Source organism: Genypterus blacodes, unplaced genomic scaffold (assembly GCF_046128005.1).
Source record: "Genypterus blacodes isolate CSIRO-AG114 ecotype Tasmania unplaced genomic scaffold, CSIRO-AGI_Gbla_v1 ptg000136l_1, whole genome shotgun sequence".
Classification (NCBI taxonomy): Eukaryota; Metazoa; Chordata; class Actinopteri; order Ophidiiformes; family Ophidiidae; genus Genypterus; species Genypterus blacodes.
The window spans coordinates 510781-520000 of NW_027466938.1; the positions used below are offsets into that span (position 1 = coordinate 510781).

At 42.2% G+C, this 9220-nt stretch overlaps 1 protein-coding gene and 1 long non-coding RNA gene across 3 annotated transcripts in view; one reads left to right on the forward strand and one right to left on the reverse strand.

Annotated features, from left to right (window-relative positions):
* Positions 1 to 77: 77 nt before the first annotated feature.
* On the reverse strand, positions 78 to 8827 carry LOC143011547 (uncharacterized). Its single transcript, XR_012964927.1, has 2 exons — positions 8792 to 8827; positions 78 to 246 (listed from the first exon to the last, which is right to left on the reverse strand). It is a non-coding gene; the product is annotated as an uncharacterized LOC143011547 (long non-coding RNA).
* LOC143011538 (NXPE family member 3-like) overlaps positions 2035 to 9220 on the forward strand; it is an 8616-nt gene continuing 1430 nt past the window's right edge. For both annotated transcript variants that reach the window (XM_076164447.1, XM_076164448.1), the window contains exons 1-7: positions 2035 to 2148; positions 4296 to 4730; positions 5042 to 5337; positions 6631 to 6701; positions 7295 to 7498; positions 7639 to 8195; positions 8356 to 8406. In XM_076164447.1, coding sequence (XP_076020562.1) covers positions 2050 to 2148; positions 4296 to 4730; positions 5042 to 5337; positions 6631 to 6701; positions 7295 to 7498; positions 7639 to 8195 — 1662 coding nt within the window. In that variant the 5' untranslated portion in view covers positions 2035 to 2049 and the 3' untranslated portion in view covers positions 8356 to 8406. The remainder of the gene's footprint in view (positions 2149 to 4295; positions 4731 to 5041; positions 5338 to 6630; positions 6702 to 7294; positions 7499 to 7638; positions 8196 to 8355; positions 8407 to 9220) is intronic.

Here is a 9220-nt window from a genome sequence, read left to right on the forward strand (position 1 = left end):
CATCTTTAAATCAAGTCTGAAGACTTTTCTATTTGCCGCTGCCTTCAATTAAACAAAATCATCTTTTCACTGCACTATAACCTACTGTAACATCACAAACAAAACTGCAAACTATGAAGGATTCTGGAGTGAGGGGAGAGCCGTCCTGTCTACATCTTCTTTGTTTTATTCCTAAGTAATTTCCCTTCACCTATAACGCACAGGAAACTCACCAGACACTGCTCTTCATCCAGTCAGTCTCTCTCTCTCTCTCTCTCTCTCTCTCTCTCCCACCCTCTGCTTGGGGACCAGAGGGTGGCCGGTTCGAGTCCCCTTGTGGACCAAGAAGTGTCAATTGGCAGCTGGCAGCCAAAGAGTTGCCAGTTTGCCTCCAGGGATGCTGCTTGGGCGCCCTTGGGCACCCGACCCCAACCTGCTCCACGGCGCTGGCTGCTGGCTGCGTGTCGTAGCGCCGAAACTTTCAAATGTGTGTGATTTGCATTGGTGTGGAACTTGCATTGTGCCAAACCTAGATGTTTGTATGTTAAAAAAAACTGCATGAAAATGTAAAAAGTCGTATTGGAAGAGGAAGTTCTCAATCTTTGAGACAATAAAGGTGTTCTTTCTTTCTTTCTCTCTTTCTTTCTTTCTTTCTATAGAGTGGACTTCTGAGCATGGAAGAGAACTTGACAGACTGTTTGACATAATGAACTAATCGTACTCTCCTCTCCAATCTTTGACCTGCATACTGATGCATGGGAGCACGACCTCAGGCCGTTCTCTACCAACAGTAGAGCAGAAAGCTAGCAGCTATTAGAAGTAAAAAAACATGACTATAAGAATTTAAATCCCTGTACTTAACAGTAACAAAAGCTAGAATGTGTGTGCCAGAAGAAAAAGAGCAAACTAAAATGTGTGTGTGTGAGCTAGGAAAAGAGGAGGTAAAGGTGGCTATGAGAAAAGCCATACATAAATCTGATGGTGATTCACTCAAATAGCAACTAATGGAAAAATACCTAAAAGAATCTGTACTGGTAATTTGTTGCAAATGTAATAGGCAGAAATGATTTCAAATGTGTTAAGAATATGAAGAAGATAACTCGGACTGTGTACAATGATAAGGGGACTAGAAATGTTCATGATTATATGAATTTTGAATGACACAGAGACAGACAAGAGCTGAGAGGTAGTGACACCTACATCCTGTGTGAGGATGTGGTGAAAGTACAAACGAGAAGTGAAGCGTGAGAGAGAGAGAGAGAGAGAGAGAGAGATTTCCTGTAACTGCCCAAATAAGGTAAGATAAGATAAGATAAAAGTGTATTATCCCGAGGGAAATGACTGTGCAACAGTTACAGTGCAGGGGGGGGCTCACCCTACTGCCAACTGCCAACTGCCATGGCACTGGCAACCACAGACTGTTCTTTTACCTTAATTTAACTACCAAAGAAATGTTTAGGTAGGAATAAAGGAAGAGATTGAAACAGGTAAAGAAATCTTGGCAAAACATTCATTTTGATGAATACGCAAAATGATATAACATTATAGATATTATAATAGTAGATAGATAGATAATAACAAATAGAACAAGAAATAGAACAATATGAGAGAGAGAGAGAGAGAGAGAGAGAGAGAGAGAGAGAGAGAGAAAGAGAGGGACTAGACATTATTTATGATGATGCCACCAGAGAGAGAGATATTAATCTTAAAGTTGTGAGTTTACCTTTCTCTGTGAACCCTGGAGACGATCACGCGTGAAAATCCCAGTTGGTCAGCAGTTTCTGAAATACTCAGACCAGCCTGCTTAGCACCAACTACCATCAAGCCACCTTCAAAGTCAGTTACATCACCTTTCTTTCCTATTCTGATGCTCCGTTTGAACTTCAGCAGTTCGTCTTGACCATTTCAACAACAACAAGTGAAAATAACAAATAGGAAATGTAACATTATGTAGAGTGAGAGAGAGAGAGAGAGAGAGAGAGAGAGACTAGTTTAAAGTTGTGGCTGACCCTTTTTCCTGTTCACAGTGTCTGTGTGTCACTGTAACGTTACAACACAGAGAAATGAACCATGAAGGCCAAAGCTTGTAAAAGGAGTCACATCTTCATCTTCATCTGCCTGGCTACGATTGCCCTGCTCTTCATGGTGTGGAGATATTCCAGCCTGGAGGTAAGGTTCAAACAGAATTCATCCTTTTACAAATTCAGTATATGCAGGTAAAAAAAAATTCTTCCTACATAAAAATGTTGACGACCTCCAAGCTGCCATGACCACCAGAGGCGGACAGTAACGGAGTACATTTACTTGAGTACTGTACTTAAGTACACTTTCTAGGGATCTGTACTCATGTTGGGGGAGTACTTATGACTTTTACTTCACTAAATTTGAAGACAATTATCGTACTTTTTACTCCGCTACATTTCTATCCATAACCATGAGTACTCGTTACTTTTTCTGAAAATAAAAATAAAATAAAAAAAGCGGGGAAACCCTGTGGATTCAGTATTTTGTTGTTTCCTTCTCAAACGTGATTGGATTGTACAGGTGCCACTGACAGGGACAGCCCATCAGCAATCACCTTCAGTTTTCCTACTATGAATGCAAACTCCATGGTCAGATTCAGTTGGACAGTAATTATTCCGGAGAATGTAAAAAAAATGACGGGGACTTTTACCTTCTGTCAAACGGTTCAGAAAAACAACCTCAGATAATCCTAGTCCTGTGCGAATACGCCCCTGTAAAAGAGTATGTAGGTAGTCCGTCATGTCCTGTTTAAACGTATCATAAACGTTTTCACTGTTTCTCGTGCATGGAGGCACTTAATGAAGCCCTCGGTTTTGTTGGCAGTCGAAATATAATAGCCTGGAGCAAAACCGAAGTGTTCTGGACAAACGAACACCGATGAAAAAAGAAAGTCAAATTTATCAGAGGCCAAGACTTTACCACCACTGCTGATGGGTAATATTTGTCTTCATTAATTATTATCAACGTGTATAGAAGTCCCTATATGCCTATTCTTTGCTATTATTATCCTCCTGCTGATGCATTTTTTAACACGATATAAAGAAGCAATGTAGCACGCTCATGGTAACAGCTGGTGACAAATTATTTTACCCCACGTCAAACTAATCCCATCCGAATATGGCTTTATTTGTGTACATATGCATATTTAAGTGGGGGAACGCTATTCTTATGACAACATCACAAAAAATACTATAATCCCCATTTCACCACTGCTGATGTCTGGAGTGAACTTTACCTGAAGGCCTAGATTGGTCTTTTTAAACCATAAAGTCATTAATTAAATCATCAGAGCAAGTTGGAATGTTAGATAAAGTAACATTTTGAAAATGTGAAAATGACTTTTTTGTCAATGACAAAATTTGTTACATTCTTCAAGGTATTAACATTAAAGATTCCATAAAAACTCCATCCAGGAGGTTTCTATAGGTAAATTTAGCACTGTGGCAGTAATAATACAATATTTAGAAAATGTACTCTTGATACTTAAGTACTTTTAAAAACAAGTACTTCAGTACTTTTACTTAAGTAAACATCTGACTGTAGTACTGTTACTGAAAAAACAAACACAGAACTCACTACATCGTTTAGTGAGTTGGCCGAGCTCCGGTGAGTAGAGGAAAACACTCAAAACCAAACTGCAGAATCACAGGTTTTATTATATTCAGCTGAACAGACGTCTCATATACAGAACCTCATGCTCATGTACCTCGCTGAGAACGCGCCGATGGGTTTTTCCATCAGTGCATATATCCCCTTCATCAATACTGCTGAGCCGTGTTTGACTATGTCTGCTAAGAGTTGTTGTTCTTGATTTTGCAGAACAGAGAAAACTCCTCTACTTTGTCACAAGATGCATCTGGTCTGGTAGCAGTGGTTCCGACATAGGTCAAGTCGGTTTCTTGGACACACTTCCTCAAATCACAGTCTCGACAACTTAACATGATTACACAAGCACTTAATCATACAACAATAAAATTTTCCATCCACAGTACTTTCACTTGTATTAAAGTAAACTTTAACAAGCGGTATCTGTACTTTTTACTCAAGTAATGAAGCTGTGTACTCTGTCCGCCTCTGATGACCACACAGACATGTACATGCACACCCTTGAAAAACCAATGGTGTAAACTGTTGTAACACAGGGCTGGTTGATCATACATCATGTCTATCCAGTCACCAAACTCCTCTTCCAAGTCAAGTCAGTTTATTTGTATACTAAAGCCCAATATCACGTACAACGTCTCAAAGGGCTTTACAGTCACCATCACCACACCTCTCCCTGCTTGTTTCAGCTTGTCTTCAAGCCAACTGTAGTTCTCCATGGAGCTTCCACTGTGCCGCACCAGCAGCACACCACCATCTGCAGGCACAGGCATCTGTCGCCTGAGGAGGCTCAGGAGCAACACCATCTGCTTCACACCATTGTTTGGCCTGAAACGCCACACTCTTCCACTCCTGTTGATCAAACCAGTGACCCGGCCCACAGCACTTTCACCATCCTTCCAAAGCCGGGAGGGGGACAGTGGCATGTGGGTGATCACCTGGAGGCTCTGATCCAAGTATGTGACTTTCAGGGACATCCCAAGAACTCTGGAGGAGATGTTTTAGTTTCCCGGCTACACAACCCAGATCTTCATGCAGGAGTGGCGGGGCGAGTCGTTGACCACCTCAACGGTTTCTACTCTGCTGTTTTCCCGTTACTGTGGGAGGGACTTGCACAGGTTGAGGTAAATCTGTGTATTTGAACCGTTTGTGTGTCAGTGTTGGCTACAGCAGTTGGATGTTGCTGCAGTACATAAACCTTGAAAGTCAGAAGACAGAGCTAAGAACGATGTCACACCTGAGTTGACCAATAAGGGCGCCTCCAGGAAAACCTGCAGATTAGTCATTTTTAGCCATTGTTAGCAACACCCTGTTACAGTGTATTCAGGCTGTTATTGTACCTAGAGTCTTGCTAAATTTAGTTTTTCCATAGCTGGAATAGCAGAAGACTAAAAACTTGAGTATCCTTGAGTAAACTCAGAAAAATGCCTTCCAGGTGACGCTGGTTCACTCCAGTGAGGCTGTCACGGTGCTGAGCAGGCTCACCAGAGAACAGCCAGACAGGATTTCTTACCAAAGTCTTTATCGCTCCGGCTCTGTTTCTGAAACCTCCGCCTGCAACATCTGCCTGCCGCCAACTGAGAAGGAGCTGTGCAACTACACAGACCTCCACACGGGGGATCCATGGTTCTGCGTTAAGCCAAGCCGCCTCGGCTGCGATGACAGGGTCAACCATGCCAGTGGAGGAGTTAAGTCAAACATCACCGAACATGAGGAGAAGCTCTTTCGCAGGTAAGAAGAAGAAACACAAGTCAAAGCCCTGCCCCATTTCCAGGTTTACTTTGGTTCCCCTCACCTTCTGCTCTCTGTGGAGTTTCCTCCTGCATTTCCTGCCTCAAATAAATGAGCCATACGCATTAATGTACAAACTTAGAACTGTTTTGTTGAAGGAGCATTGCAGTTTCCTTTCCTTTCCTTGTCTCTAAGAGTCCCTAACTTGGCTTTTGTCTCTATGTCCCTCCCACTTGACATCCTCACCAGCCTCATTGGAAATGGAATGATTTTTTGATGACAGCTGCAAAAATGGATTACTAGATTTGCATACTTCATGATTATGGACCAGATTTATTTCCACATCAGGAGAGGATTGAGAAGGAAGGAGATGAGGTCATGGGGATTTCCCACAAATCAACAAATGTAAAGTATATGTTAGATGTCCACTCATTTAAATAAGACTATAAATTCAGATGGTAGAGCGATCCTCTGAACCCTGGAGCTCAGGGGTCTCCAACACGTGGCTGCACCGTGTCTTGGCGGCTCGTTAAAAGTTCAAACAATACATCAATTTGACAACACAACCTCACTTGGTAAACCTGTTTGAATTCAAATTCACACACATCCTGCCCCCTTCTGTCACAAAATGATTTAATACTGTATCAGCTGTCAGTCAAACAAATGACGCTGCTGTCATGTTTGGTTACATCAGTGACATCGTGGCATTAGGCCATGTTAGCAGGCTAGCAAGCGCACGCCGGATCTGACAATGGCCGCGGAAAATAGCCCCAAATAAAAGGCAATAAATCTACTATTTTCATAAAGAATTACATTTTTTTTTACAGATGTGAATGACGAGTGTGTGTGTGTGTCTCATTTGCGGTGCGAGCGCGTCTGTCGAGCGCCACTTCATCACAGTCCACAGCAACTTTTCACAGGACTTTCCGTCTGCTAGCAGGCTAACGACAGAGAAGCTAAAGGAGCTCCATAAGGGTGAACTGAAGTGGATTCACTCCAGCAGACACCACACACTTTGTCATCTCACTAACATCAGAACAGACTAAATGCATGTGAAGTACAGATGAGATGGGAACTACAGGGAATTCCCAGAATTCCAGGGAATGTGAAGGGACGTTGTGACAGTGATATGTGGACAGACAGAAAATGTGAAATATATAAGCAAAATAGAATTAAGTAAATCACATTCTTTTGTTTTAATACTTGACCTTTTTCCACTTTTTTTAAATCATTCAGATGTTTCTGCCCCTTTTCCTGGAATTTTGAGATATTTCTGTATTTACTTTTCTTTAGTGGTGTCAACATGAAAGTTTCCATCGGTGCTTCTGGATCTGACAGCATCACCGTGCAGCCTAAAGACAACGGTAAAGTAAAATACTTCAGTAAACTTCACTAAAGAAAATACGTTAGTATGATTATGTTCAGAAAGTTTGTCACCCAGACATTTGTCCATGTGCTGTTTTATCCTTAATACACATAATGTGTGTAAATGAGCAACAACCACAAACCACTGTTACAGAGGGCACTGACACAATCTACACATACTATGTTGATCTGCCTCTCAGATCAACAATGTAAAAAGTCTCCAGTCTACAGGCTCTGCTCCTGCCTGTGGTTAGGGTTCCAGGCAGGAGTCTTTTGGGAGAAATTTGAGGAAATTGGTAGAAAGTTGTCAAAGAGTGAAGCATTCACCTGGTGTGGTACTTTTGGTTGATTTCTTATATTAAACAGTTCATGACAGCTCTGGCAGCACCAGTCCCATATTCATCTCAACCAATTAAGAAGAATGTTCAAGAAACCTAACCAGCTGTGTCTAGTCAAAATAATGATTATTGGCCTTAAGCTACTGTTAAAAATCACTTCTTAGTCACAAAATCAGAGCCAAGAAACAGAAGTGTAACATAAAAGAAATATGTGTTGTTCATGCTACAGATGTTTGATTTTTCCTTCCTCTCAGGTCAACCAGAGGTGAAGAGCGTTGTGAACCCTAAGCCCTCTGGATATTACTACCAGGGAGTGTGGCGTGCACTAGAGGGCGCTAGAGTTCATCAGTTCCAGAATGCCTCTGATGTCACTCAATGTCTGAGAGGCAAGGCGCTCCACCTGCTTGGAGATTCCACCATCAGGCAGTGGTTTGAACACCTCAACTCAGCACTACCAGGTGGATGATTGACAGGAATGTTTTTGTTTTTCTCCCCACATGTGACTCAGATATTCACTGTTTTACTCCTCATCCCTGTTGGCATTCACATTGGCTGTCATAGCTTCACAAATGCAGTTCTGACATCTTTTCTGTGTTAGATCTTAAGGAAATTAACCCGCAGAGCAACAGGCAAGTTGGGCCTTTTATGTCTGTGGACATCACAAATAACATTATGGTGAAGTTCAGCTGCCATGCCCCTCCTATCTTTTTTGGCAACGTCCATGCCAGCGAGGTGCGTTACATTGCCAACCAACTGGACGGCCTACCTGGGGGAGCCAACACCATTGTGGTCGTCGGGATCTTGGCTCATTTCGACCCTTTTCCCATGGAGATCTACATCCAGCGTCTTCTGGGCATCCGCAAAGCAGTTGTGCGACTGCTGAAGAGGGCTCCTGACACGCTGGTTGTCCTCAGAACAGCAAACCTTAAAGCAAACGTTTGGATTGTTACGACGCTGACAAACAGTGACTGGTACTCCATGCAGCATGACAAGCTACTCAGAGCAGTGTTCAAAGGAATCAACGTTAAGCTGGTGGATGCCTGGGACATGACTCTAGCACACTACTTACCACACAACCTCCATCCACAACCCCCTATTTTAAAGAATATGATTGATGTTCTCCTGTCCTACATATGTGGCCAAAGGAGCAGCTAGGTGTGTGTGTGTGTGTGTGTGTGAGGAGCAGACAGGTGGGGATTCAAACACGTGTGAGGTTTACAGACAGTACGTTATTTGTTTTTATTTATTACCAGTATATATATACTATTAAGTGTTCTTTTACCTTAATTTAACTACCTGTTTTATTCTGTTATAGCTTAGAACCCGGTGCCTCTGCAGGGTTAAGTTTAATCCTTTGCGAGATGAGGTAAGCTGTTTTATCACCGGGCAAACTAATAGAAAAAGAGGCATAAATCAAAGTGAAACAACGACGGGGGGAACAATTTTTATTTTTATTTTTTCTCAACTGTACTTAAGTGTCCTTTTCCGCTTTAATTTTCTTTACATTTTTCAGTTTTTCTTGTATTCAACTGTCCCTTTTCTAAAATTGCCTTGCCTTTGTATAAGTTTCCTCCAATAGTCCCAAAGTGTCCTTCTTGTGGGTGAGACACTTAAATCTCCCATAGTAATGAGCAAAATGTGTCCACACTGGCATTTCAAGAAAAGTGACTGACACAGCAAACCCTGTCATTTCAGAAAACATGTTGTATTTCTGTCTGAATGAACAACAAACAGCCAATAAGCCAATTTACTATTTGCACTGAGATATTCTCTGTTCACATCACCTCATGTCATTTTAGTCTTTATTTTATATCTTGCCAAAAATGTCAGGAAGTGCATCACAAACAAAACTGCAAACTATGAAGGATTCTGGAGTGAGGGGAGAGTCGTCCTGTCTACATCTTCTGTGTTCTATTCCTAACTATTTTCCCTTCACCTATAACGCACAGGAAACTCACCAGACACTGCTCTTCATCCAGTCTCTCTCTCTCTCTCTCTCTCTCTCTCTCTCTCTCTCTCTCTCTCTCTCTCTCTCTCTCTCTCTCTCTCTCTCTCTCTCTCTCTCTCTCTCTCTCTCTCTCTCACCCTCTGCTTGGGGACCAGAGGGTGGCCGGTTCGAGTCCCCTTGTGGACCAAGAAGTGTCAATTGGCAGCTGGCAGCCAAAGAGTTGCCAGTTTGC